Raw genomic sequence first — 25,691 nt, 5'->3', positions numbered from 1 at the left:
CTGTGGCCGGATCTCAGCTCACTGCAAGCTCCGCCTCCCGGGTTCACGCCATTCTCCTGCCTCAGCCTCCCGGGTAGCTGGGACCACAGGCGCCGCCACCTCGCCCGACTAGTGTTTTTTTGTAGTTTTTAGTAGAGACGGGGTTTCACCGTGTTAGCCAGGATGGTCTCGATCTCCTGACCTCGTGATCCACCCGTCTTGGCCTCCCAAAGTGCTGGGATTACAGGCTTGAGCCACCGCGCCCGGCCCAGTATATTGTTTTAAGGTAGGAAGGCAGAAATACATTTTTAATAGAGAAATTTTAATCTAGTTGTTAAGATAAAAATGTTAATACTTAAAAGAGACAAATTTTACCTATCAAACTTAATTTGCAACCTCTCATTCTCTGAGGATGGTAGATATAGTAGGTATTACAATAATATTACTGAAATTCACCTAGATTTTTATGGACATCTGTTTTAGTTTATGGAGATATGCAGGGCAAACCCTTGACAAATTAGGTTGTATGGTGGTTTGTACGAGCTTATAAATGCTAGCTGCTATCCTTAGAATTAGATTCTTATACCTTAACTTCTAAAGTTTATTTTAAAGTACATAAATAAAGCTTTAGTCTCGAAGAATAAAACAACAATAGGTTAGACATAGCAAATACAGTTTTATACATGTAGCTTCGTATCAAGCGTATTTTGCCTTTTGTTTTAATACTATGGCTGTTTAAATATAAGGTTACAAATATCTAATTCATAATTATTTCTATATAACCACCAAGCACAATTCTTAAATAGCAACTTGGCATCTATTAGTTTTTAAAGTTCCTTAAAAGATATGTTTTACTTTGTACAGCCAGGAAGTGGTCTGTTTCCAAAACTAAATGTAAGCTCAACCTTTTGCCAAGAAAATCTCCTTACCTCCAGAGAAAATAATAATTTCCTTGACAATAGGTTGGCATTCCATTTACCCTTAAAACACACACACACACACGCACGCACGCACGCACACACACACAATTGTTATGAATGAAAAATAGTCGATGAGGGATCTTTGGAACCAGAGCAACAATAAAAACTTAAATATACAAATAATTTAACTTATTTATAGCAAAATATTGTTTTCAGTTTAAAATTGGAGCTAGAAAACAGTTATATACTTGTCTACATTTTACTTAACCACTGATCAGTTACTAACATTCTGAAATGTGCAGAACATAAGAAATGAGCACCAAAAAGGCCTTGACTGATAGGGAACTATTGCAAAATACATAAGAATTCTTATTCTGTTCATAACTCTTGTCTACAAATTATCCTAGTATGAACTTTCAAACACACACACACAACATAGGCTCTTCATTTATATTAACGTTAATCCTCTCGCAACTCTCATGATAATTTAATCTTCATTTTACATATCAAGAAACTGAGGCACAGAGGTTACATTAAGGCTAGTAAATAGTGAAGCCATGGTTGGAACTCAAGTGTTCTTACTTCAAAGCTTAAGTTCACTTTAGTAAAGAAAAAGACAACTTTAAAAAAATTAAAAGTTTCTTGAATAAACCACAATGGGGATTAATCCAGTCACTTCTGTTGCTCATTACCTATAAAGCAATTAATTTGAATATCTTATCAGAACTAAACTTAGTTTGGATTACAGAGATAATAGGCATACCGTAAGCAATTATTGAGTGAATGAATATTGAAAGAAATATTAAGGCAAATACTAGATGATGATGATGATGATGATGATGATGATGATGATGACAATGATGATACTAACAAGCTGAGTAAATTCTTTAATTTTTAAATGAGCTACTCTATTGTTTCATAACTGAATGTGTTTTTCTCCATAATTGAATGTGTTTTTTCCCAAGAGTAAATGATCTGGGCAGTATGCTTACATTCATTTTATGTAGAGCTTTTGAAATTTAGCCCATTAGTTCTCTTTTGTTCTCAAATTCCATTTTCCAACTACTCTACAAATTTTTTAGGTTTTTTTTTTTTTTTAAACTTTCTTGCCTGAGAGGTGTTGTTGATCAGCAAATGAGTGACTAAGTGTTCTAGTACATGGGAAAGGGATAGCATTAGGAATTCAGTTCTTAAACAAATACACAGAATCTGAGATTTAACATTCAAATGTTGGTTAGAAGGACACTCTTCAATCATTGTTCTCTTAGATTTTCTAATTTGGGAAGAACTTTAACTTCTTCTAGATCTTGCCAAGAAAATCTCCTTATTTCCAGAGAAAATAATAATTTCCTTGACAAAACATTGGCATTCCATTTACCCTTAAAACACACACACACACATACACACACACACTTCTATTGTTATGAATGAAAAATAGTCGATGAGGGATCTTTGGAACCAGAACAACAATAAAAATTTAAATATACAAATAATTTTCTACCCTGTAGAGCATTTTTCTCTCACATCCTTGATGGGCTGTTCTGACCTCTGCTTCAATGTACTCTCTCCTGAAGCTTTGGGAATGTTATTCCATATTGAAAAACCTCTAATTAATTAGTAGGAAGTTTTCCTTTATGTTGAAAATTTTCTTCGCAGTTTGGAGCTCATTGGGTCTGGGCCTAAACCATTCACAGCCTCTTAGAAATGTCTTTGTGCTAGCTTTAAACTGAGCCACTGTTCTGAGATGACATCTTTGCTGGAACAGATCAAGCTCTGAGCCTCATACATTCTAAGGAATTACAATTATTGTAGATTCAAAGAAAGAGAGCGGCCAAGGTGATGCTTATGTAGATTGCTGTAATGTGTTCTCTCGATCCTATCTGTGACTCTCAAAAAAAAAAAAAAAAAAAAAAAAGCACTGAATTTCCCAATGTAAAAGAATCAGAGTTAGAAAAGTCTAAATTCCAAATGTGGAAGCAATGGACCCAATATAAGAGCACCTTGATTGCTGTTCATACCCACGCACCTGAAATTGCCTGGACTGTGCACATCTGTTTTAATGGAGTTGACTGCATACTCTGGCCTATAGGTTCCACACCACACCTAGAGATAGGAATAGGAAAAGCAAAGCATGTACTCAGGTTCAATCAAGGATTATTTGTTTGAGCAAATTGAGGGGAGGGAGAAAAATTAAATCGGAATTCTGCATTCCTCAACCATTCTCTCTTCAAATAATGTTCAATGAAAGGCAACCAGGAACATAGTTATTTATCATTAATATGATCCAACAGTCTACTATAAACAATGAAAGTGAATCAAGTCAAATTCTCTGCCACAATTGACTAAAACAAGAGAATTCAGCATGTGACATCTAACTTACTGTAAAATTATAACTCAAAATGGTTTTCATATCTATCAATCAAGAAAGACACAATACCTGTGCAAAGTTCAAGAAGAATAGTTGTTTGTGATTTAGGTCAAGTCCAGGAAGTAATTTTTCTTCACCATTCTTTTTAACATAATTCTGATAGGCCTAGGCAGTTGATAAAATAGAAAAACAATAATTATAATTCCTAAGGTTATATATAAACCTATGTAAAAGATCTTGTCACCAAGTAATTAATATTTTATATTAAAATCACCCTAATAATACATTTAGTTATGGTAACCTACAGCTATTTTATGGATTAGAAAGGCAAATCAAATTTATTTACAAATGCTCTGAAAAGAACAAGATACTGATTAGTAGATGACAAGAGCCTGGTACATGTTAGGTGATCAATAAATGTCAATTGAATGAATGGATGACCTAAATGATGAAAAACTTATCTAAATGTTGTTTTATAAATTGATGAATAAGACCAGTCAGGACAAATGAATTGCCAAGTAAGTCTACAATTGCTACATTTAACTTAGTTACTACTCTCTTAGCAAAATAGACTCACCAGACTAAGTTCGAGTGACTCTTGCCAAGTCAAAGGGTTCTCTTGAGATCCCTTAGAGGCCTAGTCTCCTATGAGTCTGAGGAGAGTAAAATGCAACTATTCTGGTCTTTTGAAGACAGGAAAAAATGGACAAAGCCTCAGGTACATTTGAAGGAAAATATTTAGGTAATTTGAATGTCAAAAAGTGCTCTTAATTCTTAAAGATTTATGCGCACTATTGAAAAAAATGAGTTTTCCTCTACGAAATAAACTTTTAAAAGGAATTCATAATAATCGTTCTAGATGTGTGTCATTTCCATACAAAGGAAGGTGACCAACTAGATGAGCAGAAGATATATTTCATTTCTGCCACTTACCATCACCATAGACTTACTGAACCTCTACTATGTAACAATGCTGGGGATATGGGAAAGGCTTGCACCTGCTCCCTCTTAGAGAGCTTGAAATCTAGCAGGGGGGCAAGGTATTACATGTTAAGAATTTACATATTTTCAAAATGTAATAAAATATTTACAAAATTGTCATTTGCATCATCATTACAATTCTGTACTTGTTCTAGGTAAGGATCTCCGTGGAAGTACTATCAATCCCAACTTTGGCTGGATTTTGTAGCAGTGATTCTCAATCTGGCTGTGTATTAGAATCACCATGGGAATATTGAGTGCCAATGCCTTCCATTTCCAGTCAAGATGGAGTGATAGGGACTGGATTTAACTTCTTGCTGAAACAACTAAATGATGAACAAAACATTTAAAATAATGGTTTGTGTAACACTGAACATCAGGCAAGAGGAGAATGACCCCTGAGAGATGTTAAACATTACTCTCAGTGAGTCCTATCACTGCTGAGCTTATTGTCCTGAGAGTTTTCAGGCCACATTGTAGGAGAAAACCAGTCAGAGCTGGGGAGACTCCTTGAGTTGAGGAGAAGGAGCTGAGAGTTCAGGGACACCAAGAACAGGTTACTAAAGAGGAGAAAGCTACACAGACAGAGAACCTCAGAGATTACAGATGGCTATCCTCAAGCATGTAGCTTAGTCTTGATCTGAAGATGTGTGTGAGCAAAATACTCAATGCTAGGAAAACAATATCCCAAAAGGACTAGAGATAACAATTTATGGTACTTACACAGGATGAGAATGGAAACCTCCAAGATTCACAGAGTAGATTCTTATCTCAGCAGTTGAGAATAATGTGCCTAGACTGAACACTGCCCCCATCTCAACGAAGAGTTACAAAAGCAAGACCAAAAAGGATCAAATCATTTTCCAGGAATTTAACTGTATCCTAGAATAAAGCTCAAGAACATATATAGGAAAAGGCTAGGCGCGGTGGCTCATGCCTGTAATCCCAGCACTTTGAGAGGCCAAGACGGGCGGATCATGAGGTCAGGAGATCGAGACTATCCTGGCTAACACAGTGAAACCCCGTCTCTACTAAAAATACAAAAAATTAGCTGGGCGAGGTGGCGGGCGCCTGTAGTCCCAGCTACTCGGGAGGCTGAGGCAGGAGAATGGCATAAAACCGGGAGGCGGAGCTTGCAGTGAGCTGAGATCCCACCACTCCCCCCCCCCCGGGGGGAAAAAGGGAAACCCTACAACAAAAAAAAAAAAAAAAAAAAAAAAAAAAAGAATATGTATAGGAACAAAAGAACATCCAGCACCCAAAGAAGTAAAATGTCATCAGCCACAGTGGCTCACACCTGTATTCCCAGCACTTTAGGAGGCCAAGGCAAGTGGATCGCTTGATGTTCAGGAGTTTGAGACCAGCCTGGCCAACATGGCAAAATCCCATCTCTACTACAAATACAAATATTAGCCAGGCATGGTGGCACACGCCTGTAATCCCAATTACTTGGGAGGCTGAGGCAGGAGAATTGCTTGAACCCAGGAGGCAGAGGTTGCAGTGAGCCAAGATCATGCCACTGCACTCCAGCCTGGGCAACAGAATGAGACTCCATCTCCAAAAAACAAAACAAAACAAAAAAAAGAGGTAAAATGCAAAGTGTCTGGCAATGAGTAAAAAAATCATTAAGCATTCAAAGCAGCAGCAATCTACCATGCCCCTGGAACTGGCTGGACTTATTCTTTTGGAAACCTGTAGCTAACTTAATCTTCCAAGCTTCACACTCTGATCATCTTTGGTCACTGCCAAATTGCACGCTCCATCAGTCACCTCTTCCTCCACTTCTCTGGTGTTCCCCTTCCCTAACCCAACCACCGATTTTCTCCTCCTCCACTCTAATCCGAACATTTCTATAATGAACAAATGATTCTACATCCTCATTTTCTCCACAGATCATTCCATCCATCCTTGTCTTAGAGAAGCCTAGTTCTAGCCTAGGAACAACTTGCTCCTTGTGACATCTCAAGTAGACGCTGCTTGTTCTCCTACATATGGGCTACTTCATAGTTGAGAAAAACATTCAAAATCATCCTCATTCCTCTTTGTTGCTTCCTAGACCATCATTCCTCCACCCTTTTATGAAATTCCTTGCTTTTTCTTATGCACATGGCATCTACCAGACTCTTTTTTAACCCTTGCTCAGATCCTCAAATAATGACCTTTTATAAAGCATTCACTGCTTTATCTCCAGCTCTTAGAATAGTGCCAAACCTATTAAGCCTCAATGAATACGTATTGAACGCAAGAATGAATGGAAGGCTAAATGGGATTCTAAGCGATGCTCCACTGATAATAGTCCTCTGTGTATAATAGTGTGATTGACTACAAGGCCATGTGCTGGAACCATACCACATCAGTCCCTTACTGTATTATATGTGAACTATGGTTTAATATGCCTGTGGTTTACATTGATTTTTGTTCCCAAATGCTACTTCACCTGCAACAAAACTGAAGGTCCTGTTTCTTACATTGGTCAATGACCCTGAAATAATCCTTCTTATGGGACATCTCTTCTAAAAAAAATTATTTCAGATATTATTTCTTAGAAAAATGTTGCCTCCTTTGTGAACCTGCTACCTGCTCATTTCAGTTGATATAATATTCCATGTTTTCTCCTCTTCTTGGCTCTTTGCAAACTTAAGTGTTCAGCTCTGTCACATCAATGTATTGACCCTTATGGTTAGCATATTCACAACTCTTTCTCCTCATATTTTTTCCCATTTTCTATTCATCTTTTACTGCTTATATTATATGAGTTTCTTTTTTTGCAAAAGGTTGTAAATGAATTATTAAATATGAGAAACACTCTAAATCACTAAAATGGAAAGAAAATCTTTTTACTTACTCTGTATGCTTGACCAATACCTCCATTATCAGCAATGTTTTCTCCCAGTGTATTAATTCCATTGAGCTGTTAAAAAATACACTTTATTAGGATTGTTTAAAAAAAAAAAAAAAAACCAGCAATACACTGAAGATTGAACGTGTCTAAAACTTTTCAAGAAAACGCTAATGACATACGTGCTGTCCACCTGCCAGGTCCCAGGAAAAGTTTCCATACTGATACACCATGCACTGGGATTGCTCTTTAAAGTTACTTGCAGACTGTTGAGTCCACCAGTCAACGAGGTCTCCATCTTTGTTAAAGTTTCTGCCTATAACATATTTATTTAAGTAAAATGGGAACTCATTGCAACAAGAATTATAAGATATCTTTAATTCAAAGTGCAAGGACTGAAATACTGCTGTGTGACAGAACATTAAATTAGGCAGACAATGAGAGAAACTGTCATCCCTCCTCATCACAGAGTTGGCAAAGCCTGGACTGCCAGAGCTTTCTTTGCTGATGTGTCTCAGCATTGACCCAGACATTTCACCCATTTGGCTCTTGATATCTCAGAAGAGGCCACCAGACAAAATATTCTTGAAGTTATGCCTTGTTCTGTTGAATGGTTTTTACCTGACCCAAGTCTGTTTAGTTTGATATTTTGAGATTTTTTTAAATGGTCAACATTTTTATTCTGGCATTTTTATATTTCTGGACCCTTCATAGGACACTGTGGGCTCATAGTTTGCCTCTACCTCGAGCACACACAAAAGTCTTTTTCTCCTGTAGCTTCCCTGCCAACCATAACCTACATCGATCTTTCTCCCTTTTGAGCTCCAATTGCATTTATATGTATCATGTGTTTTGACACTTAATATTACCATCTTTTTCATATTTGTCTATGATGTAGTGATTAAGAAAAGGGCTATATAGGCAACCTACTTGAACACACCTGCTGGTTCCACCAGTTCCTATCTTTGTATCTTTGGGCACATCTTTCATATGCTTTTGTTTTTTTCCACTTGGAAAATAGAAACAGTATTAGAACCTACCTGTAAAGACTGTTGCATAGTTTGAGTTAATAGACACTTAGTAAGTCTTTTTAAGAATTCTAACATTCCTGTCTCTTTTTCTTTCTCTGGCTCTCTAAAATGGGGATTATTTTCTCTTTATTGTTCTCTTTCTACTTTTTTTCCATTTGTGAATGAAATTTGTCATAGATTTAGCTATCACCTCTTTACTATTTCATGTCTTTATTCCTCTCAGGAATTCAGCTTTGATTGAAACTCTAAATTGATTTTGCCATTTAGGGTGGCATTTAAGTGCCTGTTTGCAAAGACTTGAACTAGGTAGTAGGTACAAGATTAAAAAAAAAAAAAATCTCTGACCCAAAGCAGCTTAAGAGTCTTATGAGCACTTGCAGAGACAATATTTTCTGATTTTACATCTGATTTCAAGACATATACATGCAGCCTGTCTTTTAAGAGTATGACAATACACGTCATATACAATCAGGAAACTAAGACCAAGCATTATCACTGCTGCTGACAAACACCATAGTATTTTCCCAATAGCAATATTTACTTCATTCTGCCAGAGTGTAAAGCACACATTGCTCACCTCACTATGAGAATTTTTTTGATCTCTTTAAGCAACAATTTAAAGGGAAAATTGAAAGTGTGGTGAAAATTAGAGAAACGATACATGTTTGAATAAATGTAGCTTTGTAGTAATAAATTATAATAACTCTTAATCAAATTTATGAGCATATACCTCAGCCAAAGGAAAATGTCAACTGCACTTTACCATTGTCATCAAAGCCATGGGTGATTTCGTGTCCTATGACCATGCCGATGCCCCCATAGTTCAATGAGTTGGACTGCTGGGCACTAAAGAAGGGCGGCTGCAGAATGCCGGCTGGGAAGACTACAAGGAGAGAAGATAGTTAGAGATTATTTGTGGCATAATTTTTAAAAACGTTTTATTTTCTTAGAGACAGTCCTCCCTCCTCAGCCTCCTGAGTAGCTGGGACTACAGGTGCATGCCACCATGGCATTATTAAGTGATGGCAGGCTTGGGGGTTGGCTTTGTGCTGGCTAAGCTGCTGTTCACAATGTCAGTTTCACTTAGTTATATACAAAAATCTTCTGTAATAGAAGCCAATACAGGCATTTCATTATGGATGACAACAGAGTTCACCCTGGAGTGGGGCTATAATCTGTGATTTATCATCATGATTCACTTTACAATCTCTTTTAAGATTGTTTTGTGCTCTAAGGAGTTTGGAGCAAAGGGAACTAGTAACCTTCTTTCAGAAGGTTCTTTCACCCTTATAAATATTTGGAAGAAATAGTTACTCAATAACACCAGTATTATTTTTAATGTTATCGAAGAAATTGTATCCATCTACAATAATATCTTAAATAAATATTGCCCCTCAATTGTAGGTATACCTCTATCACATAACCTTACCTTATTTTCATCAAGGCACTTATGACTACCTCATATTCTATTTATTTCTTTATGATCACAGTCCTTCCTTTTCCTGTCTGCCCCAATCCTACTCCAGGTCCTCAAGTATTAGCCCTTGGAGAGCAGAGATTTGTGTGTCTGTACATACATTTGTTTATGTTTTAATTTCATACATTTTTCTAGTTCATTATCTAAATACCTACAATTGAACAATACGTAAAACTAGAATAGTACCTGGAACATTAACAGTGCTTAGGAAATGTGTTGAATCAATGAATAATCAATGATAAATAAATGAATGATCACCCTAACTTACTAATGTGTCCTAAAGAGTTTAGTAAATTAATAAATGAATAATAGTTTTCACTATGTCTACTCTGACATCTGCATTAACTTGCTAACTTCCTCCATTCAGATGTCTCACAAACGTGTTATATTTAATGTGTCAAACATCAAATTCATTTTCCCCCCTAGGCCCTCACTCTGTCCTTTTTCTGCTAATGGCACTTGAAGGGTCTCTATCAGCAAAAGTAAATGTTTCTATTTATCTTAGATGTCTCCTCTCTTTTACAGTCTTTTACAAGTCTGCTTAGGCAGAGGCTGGGTGAGGTAGCTTTCAGGAGCATCTTTATCTCTTCCTGTCAGTATTACTGTCCACACATACTCTCATTCCTTGTCTCAGGAATGACTGACTTTCCTGATAAGTCTCCCACTTTCTGTCTCACCCAACTGTAATCTATTCTAAATCTAATCTGCTCTCTGAAACTATCCTGCAGCCAGATTAAAGACAAATCTGGGCATCATCACTCTCCTGCTAAAAGTCTTTGCAAGGCTTACCACTGCTTGCTAGCTAAACACATCTTTCTGGCCTATGGCTCCAGGGTCCTCTCCCCTCTCCGCTTCCATCATATCCTGTATCCTCTTATAATATAAACTCTGATGAAATATATTTCACTATTCCTGAAATAAACTAATAATATGTCTTAAATACTAATAAAAGATGGAGATTATCTTCCCTTGGAATATACTTCCCCTGTTTAATAAAATTTTGGATCATATTATTTAGAGGTCATTAAACTTTGACCTTAGAAAGAAATTAAAATTAAATTAATTAAATGTTCATAGTTTAGTAATTCCATCTTTAATGGCTTAAAACTCTAGTATCCACGAAATAACTGAAACATTATTTTCTGTAATAAAAAAAAAAAACCTTCAGTATCAATACCTATTAAGTGCAAAGCCCAGGGTCATTGTCATGCAGGACATCAAGAATATAAAAGAATGGCCCTGACCTTGAGATTTTTAAGATCTAGTTAACACAGAGTAGCACATGTTATTTCTTTGTCTTTCAGGTGGACGGAACACAATATAACCTTACATGGGCTTCAGAGACAAATATTAGATATTTACAAAGAAGACTTCAAAGTATCTGAGCAATTTAATGGCTCTCCAGATCTCTACAAAAATTTGGAAAGTTGTCATAACATTCAAATGACACAACAACAAAAAAGTACTTTTGTCCTTAGAGAATTTTGATGAAAGTTATACCTCACGTGTAGCAGCCTGAGCTAAACGGAGCCATGAAATTATTTTTAGCTTAAAGTATAAAAATTATGTGCAGTACTTTATTAACTTAAAGTGAATGCTGTCTCCCACACTATGTACTTTGATTAAAATCCACCCATTATATAAAATGCTGTTATGAAATGTGCTATCAAGACTAAATATTAAGTTTAAAGATCCTGCTGCTTTAATCATGCCCCAATATGCCATCCTTCAGGCAAGTGATAAGACTTTTATGGTTCTTATTAAATATTAGTCTTCAAGTTCAACTTTGCTAATTATGACCTCCTTTTTTACTTTGTCAGCTAAATCTCTGTAAGGAGGATTTTCCCCATTAGCCTTACTGCTGTTACCTAGTAGGTGTCACAACTGTTGTTTATAACCAACTGCTTAGTTGTGCATTTTTTATGTTCACGATTGTCAACAAGTTAGTTAATTAAATAAGTCATTGGGCCATGAAGCAAAGACTGTGTCTCCTCTTTCCCCCGCCTTCTTTTTTTTTTTGCCTCCCCAACACAACTTTATTGCAATTTAGAACATTTAACTGTCTCAAGGTATTTATATTTGACACAGGCTGAACACACTAAAGAACTTATATATTTGAGAAATTAAAAAAATGATTTAAAAGATTCTGCAATTTTAATGGAAAAGGAGAATACATTCAATCATTTCCTTGACTGAGATTTTAAGGTTTAATACGATGACTGAACAGCACCTAGAACTTACAGAGAACCATATGACAAAATATTGAAGTGCAGCTTTCCTAATATCATGTTTTGGAGGCCTTCTAGAGCTCCATGAAGTAAACATGTAAGGAAGAGGAACAGTGAATTAAGCACTTTTAGTTTGCCTTCTTTCTTGGAAATTGACTTTTTTTGTTGATATGAAGAGGTAGGAATGCATACAACTTGGAATGTAGTCTACATGTGTGAGTTCTAACAAAATGGTGAAAACTGAATTAAGAAGTAGAAATTATTGATATGAGTAAGTCTCTATATAACAAAACAACTGCTTTTTTTTTTTTTTTTTTCCTCATGGGTCACTGAGGCTTTTTATTTTAAGCACAAAACCACCGGGCATCTTGCCTGTGGCCACCCCGGAGATGACACCAGACTCACATGACTCCAGACACTTGGTGGAAAGTAAGGCGAGAAAAACAGTGATTTGGGCCAATTACAGGACGGCAAAGCTAGAGCTGCCTAACAGGGCTCCGGGGAGCTTGGTTCTGTAGAAGTTCTAAGGAAGCCGCACGGACTCCACGGCGGTGGGTGAGGGGCGCTAACTAGCAGGGACCCCTGCAAGCGTTGGTCGGGGCCTCGAGCTGCCCGAGCTGACATAAGGGGAGGGGTCTATTTAGCCAACAGGTGACCGAAGGGCTTGCCTGCCCACAGCTTACTTGGCCAGGGGGTTTCTGAAGTTCCTGCCGGCAAACTTAGCCTTGCTGCCCAGCTCCTCTTCAATTCTGAGGAGCTGGTTGTACTTGGCCAAGCGCTCAGATCGGCAAGGGGCACCAGTCTTGATCTGCCCAGTGCACAGCCCCACAACCAGGTCAGCGATGAAGGTATCTTCAGTCTCCCCAGAACGATGAGACACCATGACACCCCAATCATTGGCCTGGGCCAACTTGCACGCCTGAAGGGACTGGGTCACGGAGCCAATCTGGTTGACTTTGAGCAGGAGGCAGTTGCAGGACTTCTCGTTCACGGCCTTGGCAATCCTCTTTGGGTTGGTCACTGTGAGATCATCCCCAACTACCTGGATTCCTGCACTGGCCGTGAACTTCTGCCAAGCTCCCCAGTCATCCTGGTCAAAGGGATCTTCCATAGACACCACTGGGTAGTCCTTGATGAAGGACTTGTACAGGTCAGCCAGCTGATCAGGTGAGATGTACCTGCTGGGGTCATCGGGAGACTTGAAGTCCAGGTCATACTTCCCAGACCTGAAGAACTCGGAGGCCGCTACGTCCATGCCAATGACCATCTTATCAGTGTAGCCAGCTTTCCCAATAGCAGTCTTCAGCAGCTCCAGGCCTTCTTTATTCTCCAGGATGTTGGGAGCAAACCCGCCTTCATCCCCCACATTGGTGGCATCTTTCCCATATTTCTCCTTGATGACATTCTTCAGGTTGTGGTAAACCTCCGCTCCAATGCGCATGGCTTCCCTTAGGTTTGCTGCACCGACTGGGAGGATCATGAACTCCTGCATGGCCAGCTTGTTACCGGCATGAGAACCGCCATTGATGACATTGAAAGCCGGGACTGGCAGGATGGCTTCAGAGTTGCCAGCCAAGTCAGCAATGTGGCGGTACAGGGGGACCCCCTTCTCAACAGCACCAGCTTTGCAGACGGCGAGGGACACCCCTAGAATGGCGTTGGCACCAAATTTAGATTTATTTTCTGTTCCATCCATCTCGATCATCAGTTTGTCAATCTTCTCTTGTTCTGTGACGTTCAGTTTCTTGCTAACCAGGGCAGGCGCAATAGTTTTATTGATGTGCTCAACAGCCTTTGAGACACCCTTCCCCATATAGCGAGTCTTATCATTGTCCCAGAGCTCTAGGGCCTCATAGATACCAGTTGAAGCACCACTGGGCACAGCAGCTCTGAAGAGACCTTTTGAGGTGAAGAGATCAACTTCAACAGTGGGATTCCCACGAGAGTCAAAGATCTCCCTGGCATGGACCTTGAGAATAGACATGCTGAATTTCTAGCTGCTGGGTCTCGTGGCCTAGGAGAGGAAGCAGCGGGTGCAGCAGACACCGAGGTGAGTGTGAAGCCGGCGAGGTCTGCGAAGTCTGCTTGCTCCGGGTCCCCACAGCTACTCTGCTTTTTTTTTTTTTTTTAACATAACAACATAAAATGACCAATCCCATGAGAAAGTGTATGCAATCTAATCTGGAGTATTTGTATGTCTATGTGTGTGTGTGGAGGGAGGGGCTCACTTATGGTGGCACACGCTATTCTATACCAATCCTAATTTTATAATGGACATTATCCCAATCCATTAAGATAGTGTTGAAGAAGACATGTATATAGGTATGTATGTGTGTATTTATATTCATATACACATTTGTTTTTCTTTTCTTTTTTTTTTTTTTTTTTTTTAGACACTTTTTTGCTTTGTCACCCAGGCTGGAGTGCAGTGGTGCGATCTCAGCTCATTGCAACCTCTGCCTTTGGAATAAAGCGATTCTCGTGCCTCAGCCTTCTGAGTAGCTGGGATTACAGGCAACCACCACCACAGTGGGCTAATTTTTGTATTTTTAGTGGAGATGGGGTTTCATCATGTTGGCCAGGCTGGTCTCGAACTCTTGACCTCAGGTGATCCACCCACCTTACCCTCCGAACGTGCTGGATTACAGACGTGAGCCACCACACCTAGACCACATACACATTCCTATCAAGAAAAAAAGATGGAGATTTGACTCTTAAACTATTTTTAGGTAAGACAATCCCTACTTTGAAGATTTAAACTGTCAAAGAAAAAAGGTGTACATTTCAAGGATTTCTCCTCTTTGCTGTTCAAGAAGCAGACAAGGATATGAAAAGAAGTTAAGTTTTCTTATTTTATATTTCTATTGGATCCTTATTTTAAGGATCTTGGAAAAGATCTTTTTTATATAATTCAGAATTGTTATTATAGCTAATTTTTGATTTGCCAGAGGATTATTGTCTTTATTATTACCTTCCTTTTCCTTTTTCTGTGTGCCTCTTTGGCTTCAGGACATTATACTCAAAATGAAAATATTTTCAGCTCTTCTCTGATCGGGGAATCTCTGAAGTGGGCCAATTTTGAGCCACCTCCAGGGACTTGGGGTAATTCAGAATCAAACAAGGTCCTGTCTTGGCATAAATGCCTGAGCTTACTCTAGAGAAGGGCTGAAGGACTGAACATGCCAGAGTGGTCCTACTGAGGATGCATCAACACCAGGTCCAATAGGATCCAGGGTCCTCCCTGGGCTGGACTGAAATGAAGCTGCATCCCTTAGTCTGCTCTAATGCAGCACTAAGGGGTCTAAGTTGCCTTGCTTTGACTTGGGATTCCATTGAAAGTTAACTATTCTGTTTGTCTCAGGACCCAATGAACTAGACACTGACAGAACTACTGAATATTAAAAAGAGGGCTTCAAGTGAAGACTCTCTAGAGATAAAGGCATTTTAAAACAAGATCTGAATGGTTTCAAATAATATATTATAAAGGACTGACTTCATAGGTTCTGATGAGTTGATTATTAAGCAGGTTCTGGTCTGGGTTGGGGCAATCATTTCCCTAGCCAGAAAACATTAGCTTAGACTTTGAGCTAAGTAATTTTAATCTGAGTAAACATATCTTACTTATTGTTTATATGTTATACAAAATAATCTTTTCTGGTTACTTTACATAATTCAGTTTCAGGTCATGTACCATGGTAAATTCCAGATGGATTAAGGTTTTACTCCAAAAATAGAAATCACAAAAATACTAGAAGAAAATGTAGATAACTTCTTAACCTAACTCTTTTTAGAGTTGAAAGCAATGGGGAAAGGTATAATCAAACTTTAACATAAAAATATTCAATTTATTTTAAGGTTTTTTAAAAAGCCAATGATAAATATCTTGTAAGAGTTTTTATAATTTCTAATCTAATTGGTAATAGAATTCAATAAAAATGAGGCTTACAACAGACTCTGAGATATAAGAAGAATGGTTTAGAATAATGCTGAGGTTATCTTCTCTCTTAATTCTAGACCACGTTTAGAAAGGAAGGGCAGGACTGAGTGCACCTGGAGAACTGAGTGCACCTGCAGAAGCTTGCTCTACTATTTGTTTAGAATATTTCTGGCAGTACTGAATCAGTTGAGTACCTTTCTAATGCTAAAAACCCCTTGAAAATAAAATGAGCCAATGTATGTGATAAGTGATATATGTGATCCAATGTATGTTCAAAGATGTCCAGGCCTTCCCAGGAAGAGGAAATATTTTTGTCATATTATGTCATTCAGTTATTCATCGTATATGATAATTTATTCATGTATTGATCTAAGTATATGTCTGTAACAATACTATAAGTGAACATATGAAATTTTTTTCTTTTTTTGATCAATTGTGGCCAGGTAAATACAATTTCATATGATTCAATCTAATATAATTGAGATTCCAACTCTCTAAAGCCCTTGGAGCCTTCCTGAATGGAGATGACATAGAATAGGATCATCTCTCACAGAGGCAGCATACAGAATTGCCAGGAGGACTAGATCTGTGAAAAGTTGGCTCTTGAAACCTTAAACCATTTTTAGAAGCTAATGCTTAATGAGTCCTAAAGTCAATATGACTTTATATAGATATATTCAAGGGACTTTTAAAAGGTACTTAGAAATAAAATAAAAATATTTAGAAATAAGATAAACCATTTTAGATATAAATAGGAATATTGTAAAAGAAACAAAACTATTTAACATGATTTGTACTAATCTGAATTTTCCCATTATAGTGAAAAAAGATACACAGATGCATTTACTTTCAAGAAATGTATTCAGTAGATCAATAACTCAGCCTCAGCTGTGTTTGTTTAGCGGTACTGTAATTGGTCATACAATGCGCTACAGGTTGGGAACAATAGAGAAAAATTAAATAATCATTTAAGAATACACCTTACCTATCTGATTTCTTCCTGAAGAGTAAAATGCATTGACTACAGCTGCTCCACTTATCCACCTGTAGAAAACATAAGAACTCATTACAAATGATATCGCATTATCTGATTCAACCCACTCACACAATTAAAGCAATATTACTATTTCTAGATGAATCTTAACTTTCTGTTTGAAACATGATCAACAAATTAAAATTAGTTCACTAGTTGAGAGCTCATTTGAAGGCATTTCTATTTCTTGAAAAACATCAGCATGTATTCAAGTCTGTAATCTTTTGTTTTATTTGCATGGATTTTTTTGCAGGCCTCTGATGTTTTAAAACCTATTCAAATGTATCACTTCAGAAATTGCAATGGAGTAACATTGTATTGAAATTTATTTAGGTTTATGTTCCTGATACTAGGTTACTATGCCAACCATTCTGGAGCAGTTGACAGAATACTGAAGGGTCATTAAAACTTCAGATTCAAGTATATTAAGAATAGTTAATTCCTGGTTTACAAAGAATCTTTTTGGGAACTAAGATATCTCAAGCAGTTGTGTCAGGGTAATATGTCTCTGATTATTGCCCTTTAAAAGTATCTTCAAAAAATACAACATTCCAGCTAATTGAGCAAAGATATACTTTTGTATGACTTTAAAACGAAACCCAGGTCATTCTTAAGTAGAGTTGTCGGCCTCTGTCTGTCTATACTACGTCTAAGGCTCTGTATAGAACCTAGAGATTTTATAAAATACAGTTCCTGACTTCAGGAGACTCTAGTTTAGTTGAGGAGATGAGAAAAATGCATAAATAACTATAGGCTGAATGAGAAAATGGAAAACAAATGGCTCCCAGATGATAATTTGAGGGACGAGGATAGGAGCCAAAGTTCCCATGTCTCTCTGCTCACATGTTATGAAGACCATATATTAATAATCATGTGTTAAGAAATTTTGTGCAACAGGACTAAAGTTCTCATCTTAGTAGACTATTACATGTATTGTTATTTGCTTATTGGAAAAATGGATACTGCTTGACTTCAGATAACCTCTTAAATGTCAGCACACACATGCATACATTTAAGGCAGTCATACATCATCATCTAATGGCTTCACTGCAGTTGTTCTACTTTCATGGCAACTGTTAGAATGGCAATTATCCTACTCACAGAAGGGGTGTACAGTAATTAGTACAATGAGGTTACATCAGAACTGTTTCTAAACCCTGCTCTGCCAGGTGAGCTGTACAAAGTCAGCTTTAGTTACAATGTCACTTTAGTTACAATGTCAGTAACTATTTTGGGATGTCAGAAGTGAATTTTATTTTGATCTCTTAAAAATAAGGAGCAGAGGGCAATATATAACAACTGACTGATAAATTCAAAGAATGGGTTTTGTCTACAACAACCTGATTAAGACGTTTTTATTTAAAGGGTTTGGGGCTTTAAAAAAATCTAGTTAACATTTCTGTGAATTTTTCTTTAGGAAGAAAATAAGCTGGGAGATGGGGAAGAATGATTGATCAACGTGTTCCTTCCTTAGTTGGTTACTGCTGTTGTTTTAAATTGAGAAAGCATCTTTAAACAGGATGGGGGGGGACTGATAATATCAGCCCTCCTTAATTTAATCACAGCCGAGTCATCAGTATTTCAATATTTCTTGCAGGTTGATGATTACAACAATATAATTTTATTTATTTTAATTAAACTCTATTTGCTTCCCACATAATTTGTGGTGACTCACAAGAAAAGCATGTATGTGTAAACCCAGGGATATTAGACTAAAATTGAGAGATCAGAAACTATGTAGAACAAATAGATTGCATTTATGTGACTGTGAAGTGTTATAAAAGAAAATAAGCAAAAATCATGATTAGGAAATATATTACGACTATGTTTATATATATTCAGACTGTTACTGTAATTCAGGTTCAGATATGATTCCAGGCTGTCTGGCAAGAAGGTCAAAATGGAAAATGTGCTCTTACTACTCCTAGGGGGAAACATTGTTCCTTGCATGATTGGAAAAAGGTAATTCTGATGTGTCCCCAACATTTTCATGGCAAACATGGCAGCAAATTTTTTACATAAACAGCTTATAGTTATTAAAATTTTAACTGCTATAGAAGTTAATTTAACAGCTATCTAGGTCCCAGGGGTTCTAGGGTTCAGTTTCTCAACTGCAAACTTCTGATTTAGTGACAGTGAATGCTACATGGGCTTTTACAGGTAATTACAAATAACAGTTGCATATTTTTTGGCTCTGGACTAGTCAGAAATCCTGATACTGAAATAGAAAAGGTGTCAATCCAAATTGCTTTTAAATTGTTATTACGGAGGAGAGGAACAAGATACATGAAATTAATTTTTCAGACAACAATAGATCACAAAAGTGGGACACCAATGAATGAAGTTTACATATTATCCATCTTTTGTCTATCGTTTTTGTAGAACTAAATGTCATACCTTTTGTTTTAGTGCTTTTCTGCACTTCTGTTACATTACGTTAAGGGCTTTAAGATTGCATTTTGATTTATGTTTGCAAATTTCCAGCAGGGATCATTTTGCTTATTAAAATGTCCACTGTGAATTATACCTTAAAGAAAATAGGTAGCTATTTATGACCACTGAACATTCAAATAAAATTAGAATTATGGTGTTGGGTTTACACAGCACTAGCTTATAGGATTTGCCTTCTCTTCTTTGAGATCTTTCTTGATGTGCCCTCAAACCAGTCTGGGGAATTACCAAAAGCTCAGGATATTTTTTCCCTGGCAATAATCAGAACTGGAAGTACTGTGATTAGACCATTACATCTTAAATAAGGTGATGATAACAGCTATAGACTGAATGTCTAATATTTGTGATCAATCACAAAATATCTCTCAATGTTAATACAAAAGCTAAATTAACAGGGCCAACTAAACAGTGATGTAACAAAAACCCTAAATTCTTTTGGTTTGAATGTAGCCCAAATTTGACCCTGGCTGGCAGCACAGAGAAGAGAAAATTCACAAGGAGAGAGTGAAAAGGTGGTGATTCTTGCCCTAAAGTAATAGTGTAGGTTACCTGAAGATATCTTTAAAGTGTGGAGGTCAAACAATAACAGCCTCCACAGAGCAGTATCAGACTTGAGAGATGAACCACTCTCTTCTCCCATTTCTCATCCTTCTTCTGGTGGTCTGTATGTGTATGAATGTGGGGATGTATGTGATATAAAGAGAAGAGTGGGGAAGCAGAAAGTAAGAAACCTTATTTTAATTTATGAGATGTAATTTTGTCAGGTAAGCTTATTCTCGTTTGGGGGCATTCGGCAGTAAAACAAAGAGGGGCCACTAGAAGCAGTACGCCCCTCAAAGCTGAGCTAACAATGTGGGTGGGGAATAGAACTGAAATATACTTGACAGAGGAACCAGGTGTTTCTCTTCTATCTCTTATTGCCCTGAAGAAACTGAGTGCTGAGGGAAGTGTGAATAAATCATTTTTATAGCTGGGAAGGAGAGCAGAAGACAACAGACTGATCCTATAGCTTTTTGGTTATAATAAGCCCACTAGATTGAAAAAGCACCTAGAATAATTTTTTTTCACCCACTCTCGTGTAACTTAAAAACTGAAAACAACGAAATTATTAGTGAGCCTTTACTGCCAGTGTTCAACTTCTCAGCATTTAGTAGTCTCAAAGCAACTCCTTTGAAATCAGCAGTGCAATACGATAGGTTTTCTGTGTCTTCCTCCAGTCCCCTGGGTGGAAAGAATTCTTATCTTGTAATCACAATAATCACTCTAATCCTTTTCATTTATCAACATTCTCTCATCAAGACTTTGAAGTTTTCCATATACTTTTATTTATCTTTCAAACCATCCATATATTTGCAGGTATAGAAACTGAGGCACAATATGGTTATTAAACTCTTTCCTAATACACTTACAAACTATGTTATATAACTGTGAAAATCATATTTAAACTAAGAAGAATAGGAACCTGCTCAGCTTCCAATCAAATCTCCTACTCCTAGGCTGTTGATCTGCACCATATACAAAATTTCATTAGAGGGATTAATGCCATTTTCTTCCCATCCTCTTTAAAAACGAAGATGATCATTTCTTACTACTATGTCACACTGGTTACTATTTAATGAGCACCGAAGTTATGTGCCAGGTGCATTACACAATGTACAACACAACCATGCAAGACAAAAGTGAACTTATTGTCACCAGATTATAAAGGAAAAAATCTAGGTTCAGAGGTTAGGAGGCAAAGCAGGACTTCTGACTCAGGTTACTCCCCTTACCCCCTGACGCCAGAGCACAGGCTCTTCCCAATGATCCCTAAGTATAACTTTTTACCCAAAGGCAGAAGCACAGTAGGACCAAAGAACTTCTATTGCTGCACACTGGTTGTTAACATAACTGAAGTACTCCCGGTGACTTACCTGAATCTGTCTGAGGCTAGCACTCTCATTCTGACACTAAACTGGGAGAAACCACTTCTCTTTCAACAAAAGGTAATGGAAAATTACTACTTCTTTTTTTTTTTTTTTTTTTTAACCCATCAATTTATCATTTATATCAGGTATAACTCCCCAATGCAATCCCTCCCGAAAATTACTACTTCTTTCCCAGATGTTACCAGTTGTTTGTGTGTAGTTCTGTTTGGCAACAAGGCACAATCTTTTTAGTCTTTGCTAGCCTTATATATGTGTACATGCACATATATGTGCACACACACTTGGTATGCTAAATTCGGAGAGATTCCTAATTTTGGAGACACTTTGGTGGGTGGATCGTTTCTGTCAGAATTTTCTTTGGTGACTTTTCTCCTGATTTAAAGTAATTCTGAGAACTTCCAGGAAAGAGGTGAAACCTATTCCACACTATATAACCCTCAGTACTTACATAACTTGACATAAGACTATTGTCTACCTAGCTCATTAGAAGGTAATTCCATGAAGGCAGGAATATTCCATGTTTTGTTGTTAATTGAATCCTAGGGCTAAGACCAGTGGTGGGAGCACAATAGGCACTCAGCTATTTGGGCCTTGGTATATCACTGGGTCCTCCAAACTCCCGGAGTGCTGACCCATTTCATCCTGTGACTCTAGGAGGGCAGAGGGCACTGTTGCTATGCACGTTGTAGAGAGCGGTGGCTATCAGAAACTGTGTACCACTGAATGTTGTCCTTTCAAGAGATGACATTGAAATAAATGCATCAGAATTCTTTTGCAAAGTTCTTTCAGTTTAAATGGAAGTTTAGGAACTTTTAATTGTGTTGTTTGGAGACGATATTTTTGTTTTGTTTTGTTTTTAAAAAAGAACGACCTAAAATCAACCTTTAAATTACTCAGCTTCCTTTTCTAATTCCCCTTCCCCCTCTGGAAAACAAAACAAAACAAAATAAAACAGAATCCCTCATCAAACGCTGACTAAAAAGCAGAAATCTTTTTGCCAATAAAACATATTTTGCTTACAACCCCAAAACACACTGAAAATCTGCAAAGACTCTGTTGGCTTAATGGAAGCATAAAAGCTAAAAATCTAAAATTTTCATCTGTTGCAACATGTGCAGAACATGAGGATGCCATGGCAGATACTGCCGTGGGAAATTAAAGTGACTTGTTCAAGTTTAGTGTATCTCTTCTTTCTGGCTAACATTTGCTGAGTTAAATAATCTTTTTTACAAATCATCTCCGTCTACATTTATGGAGAGTCATTTGCCTCAAGTGTCCGGTGCTCTGCCTGCCCACCCTGGACAGACTATCAACTTTCCACTGCTGGACCATCATATTTACCCATATAAGTTCTGCATAATTATTTTTCCTTTGATATTCAAGTTGAACTATACAGAACTTAGTTAGAAAGAAGGCTGGTTCTCGAAACATCGGTGAAGTGGAAAAATCAGAAGGGAGATTTTAGAAAGAAGTGAGGTATTTCGCTGCTGCTCAAGATTGTGTTTTTCTCCCTTGGGTCATTTGGTGTGGAGAATACAAGGAGGAAAACTTCCTGGCTCTTATGAAAACTGCACAGTAAGGTCCACAGAATTTCAGTGCCAGAAAGAACCTTAGACACATTCTACAGTCTAGCACAGCCTACTCACTTTATAAATAAGGAAACCACAGGGCTTTTAAAGGGCCACAGGTAGTGAATGGCAGAACTGGAACACTAAAAGAGTATTAGTTAGGCACTCATTGCAGTGGCAAAACTCCAGCACCACTTCCCAGGGTGCCAACTGCTCTGCCATTTTTGGTGGTGCTGGCCTTTAAGGAACTTTCTCTATGCACCATGGAGTTACAGATGTTGAGCTTCCAGCTTTAGGGGTTCCACTTATTTCAGAGGTGTGCCACCATCCAGTTGGACCAGATTAGAAAAACAAAAAACAAACAAACAAAAAAACACCATGCTTGAAGCAACCAAGGGGAAGAAAGAAATGAGCCAATCATTTTTGTTTTGTTTTTAGTGAATTTCTGTTCACCTCAATATTAATGTAAATGCTGATATATTGGTTCCAGAGAATATTTTACTAATAAGTAAAAGTTTAATTGTGGTTTGAAAAATTGTGTTTTACTAATAAGTAAAGGTTTGTGGCTTGAAAAAAGTGCTGTTCTAGCACTTTGTTTCCTGGTAATAGCACCAACCAAACCTTGCCTTTCATCAGATTTAATTTTTAATCACCTACCCCTTAAGATCATAGCCTCCTGAGTAAAGGGCAACATGTTGTTCTCTTTATCATCTACTTTGTTTAGCACAGTGCTCTGCACAGGCTAGCTGCTCAATAAATGTTTATTGACTTGGCTCCTGTCAATGTCAGTATGCTTTCATTTCAATGCAGAACAGCAAGAGAGACGCAGCAGTGAGATTCCTCTTTGTACTTTACAAGAAGTTAACTCCAGTGCTCAACAGTTATGATTCACAAACACTAGCAACACCCATCACAATTACATCACAGAAAGTCCTGTCCTGAGAAACTAACAAAATAACATCAAGTCTAAAAACAACAAGAGACTTGTTTTGTTTTGTTCTTGTACATCTTTTTCTTTAGAGATTTACGTTTGCTCTATGAACTCTAAATGAAAATTCATGTTACTAGAAGTAAATATTTTAGAAATATTACTAAGTAACCAAAAGGTATTACATTCCCGATTCAGCACTATCTGTATGTTATAATGACATGTTTAAAATTCTTTACCAACTGGCGCTAAATCCTTAAGACATAATGTTTGAGATTTCTTTGGAAACACACACTAGGCATCAGAAACCACATGAAGCAAGAGCTTTTAAAATTTAAATCCCTTTAGGAGGTTGAGGCAGGTGGATCATCTGAGGTCAGGAGTTCGAGACCAGCCTAGCCAACATGGTGAAACCCCGTCTCTACTAAAAATACAAAAATTAGCTGGGTGTGGTGGTGTATGCCTGTAATCCCAGCTACTCGGGAGGCTGGGGCAGGAGAGTCACTTGAACCCGGGAGGCGGAGGCTGCAGTGAGCCGAGATGGTGCCACTGCACTCTAGCCTGGGTGACAGAGTGAGACTCCATCTTAAAAGAAAAAAAAAAAGTAAATCCCTGCCCTTTGCAGGTGCCAGCCACTTATAAGAGCAGAGGGAGGGCCTTTTAGCTAAATGATTAACTCAGGTGTCTCACATGCAGACTTCTTGACTTCCTCAATTTCTTGAATTTGTTAAAGATGATGTTGTATATATTCACCAGCCACGATAATGAAATGTTTGGATGTGACCTTTTTTGTTTTTTCTTTGAGATGGAGTGTCTCTCTGTGGCTCAGGCTAGACTGCAGTGGCGCCATCTTGGCTCACTGCAACCTCCACCTCCTGGGTTCAAGTGATTTTCTTGCGTCATCCTCCCGAGTAGCTGGCATTATAGGCGCATGGCACCATGCCTGGCTAATTTTTGTATTTTCAGTAGAGACAGGGTTTCACCATGTTGGCCAGGCTGGTCTCGAACTCCTGACCCATGATCTGCCTGCCTCAGCCTCCCAAAGTGTTAGGATTACAGACGTGATCCACTGGGTCCAGTCAGATGTGACCATTTTTATTTTAGCAGCTGAGTTAGATTTATTACTGAAATGTATTGGCATTTCTATTAGCAGTTTTGTCCAACCTGTACTTGGTTTACTGAGAACGGAACAGTCTTATCATCAAATAAGCCCATAGCACTTTGTACTTTGCTTGGCACGACATTTCTCTCCTGGTGGTGCTGTTTATTACATCATGTCTTGTCTGTCTTCTGCTCTTGTAACGTAATCAAAGTTCACCTTTGATTCTCCTAGTACCCAATGACACCTGGACTTCATGTTCCAAAATGTTAATAAATGCATGAAAGGATAAATGAATGCATGAATGAAACAAGCATCTCTTTGGCATGTTATTGTGTTAGTTACTACACAAATCAAGTTAGTATATTTATTTTTCACTTGCTCGCTCGGTCATTAATTTAGTTTTAACTGAGATTCTTCAGTATGCTAGATGCTGAAACTTTATGGTCAAAAGGAATAACCCCTGTTCTCTAGGGGCTAGGAGCCTAGGGAGAAAAAGTTAACATAAGTGGCTCTAGGAATTTAGGGGCATAAACACACATGCTGGTAAATATGTTAGCTATATCTATTTAATAGAAAAAATAAACTCTAAACTAATACTATGAAGTACTGATGTCACTAACAAGCAGAGATTAAGAGCATAAGAAGACTATGAATAAGAATTGTTCCCAGTATCTCCTATTTGACTACCACACGATTAGAAAACTCTTACATTAACTATCTATGAAGGGGATGGAGTTGTGGGATTGACTGATAGAAAAAAGGGGGCTGTCAGCAGAAGAAAATTCTGGACACAGAGTAAGGCCTAAGAGAAGGCTCAAAGGAGCTATGAATTGGCTTACTTAAACTAAGGTGTTTTTGAGAATCTTGTTCACAAATAAAATTGAGCTGACAGGCAATGATATAAGGCGAAACTAAAGAAAT

General features: G+C 37.7%; 1 protein-coding gene and 1 pseudogene across 4 annotated transcripts in view; both read right to left on the bottom strand.

The window, feature by feature from the left end:
• Window positions 1–25,691, bottom strand: part of MME (membrane metalloendopeptidase) — an 88,227-nt gene that overhangs the window by 6,494 nt on the left and 56,042 nt on the right. For all 3 annotated transcript variants that reach the window (XM_023192251.3, XM_023192252.3, XM_023192253.2), the window contains exons 17-22: window positions 16,746–16,804; window positions 8,882–9,001; window positions 7,270–7,403; window positions 7,094–7,159; window positions 3,337–3,432; window positions 2,926–3,002 (exon numbers count right to left, since the gene is read on the bottom strand). In XM_023192251.3, coding sequence (XP_023048019.1) covers window positions 2,926–3,002; window positions 3,337–3,432; window positions 7,094–7,159; window positions 7,270–7,403; window positions 8,882–9,001; window positions 16,746–16,804 — 552 coding nt within the window. The remainder of the gene's footprint in view (window positions 1–2,925; window positions 3,003–3,336; window positions 3,433–7,093; window positions 7,160–7,269; window positions 7,404–8,881; window positions 9,002–16,745; window positions 16,805–25,691) is intronic.
• On the bottom strand, window positions 12,123–14,170 carry LOC111526512 (annotated as a pseudogene). The gene has a single exon (XR_002726387.2). The product of XR_002726387.2 is annotated as an alpha-enolase pseudogene (transcript).

Source organism: Piliocolobus tephrosceles, chromosome 2 (assembly GCF_002776525.5).
Source record: "Piliocolobus tephrosceles isolate RC106 chromosome 2, ASM277652v3, whole genome shotgun sequence".
Lineage (NCBI taxonomy): Eukaryota > Metazoa > Chordata > Mammalia > Primates > Cercopithecidae > Piliocolobus > Piliocolobus tephrosceles.
This window is presented reverse-complemented; position numbering and strand designations above follow the sequence as displayed.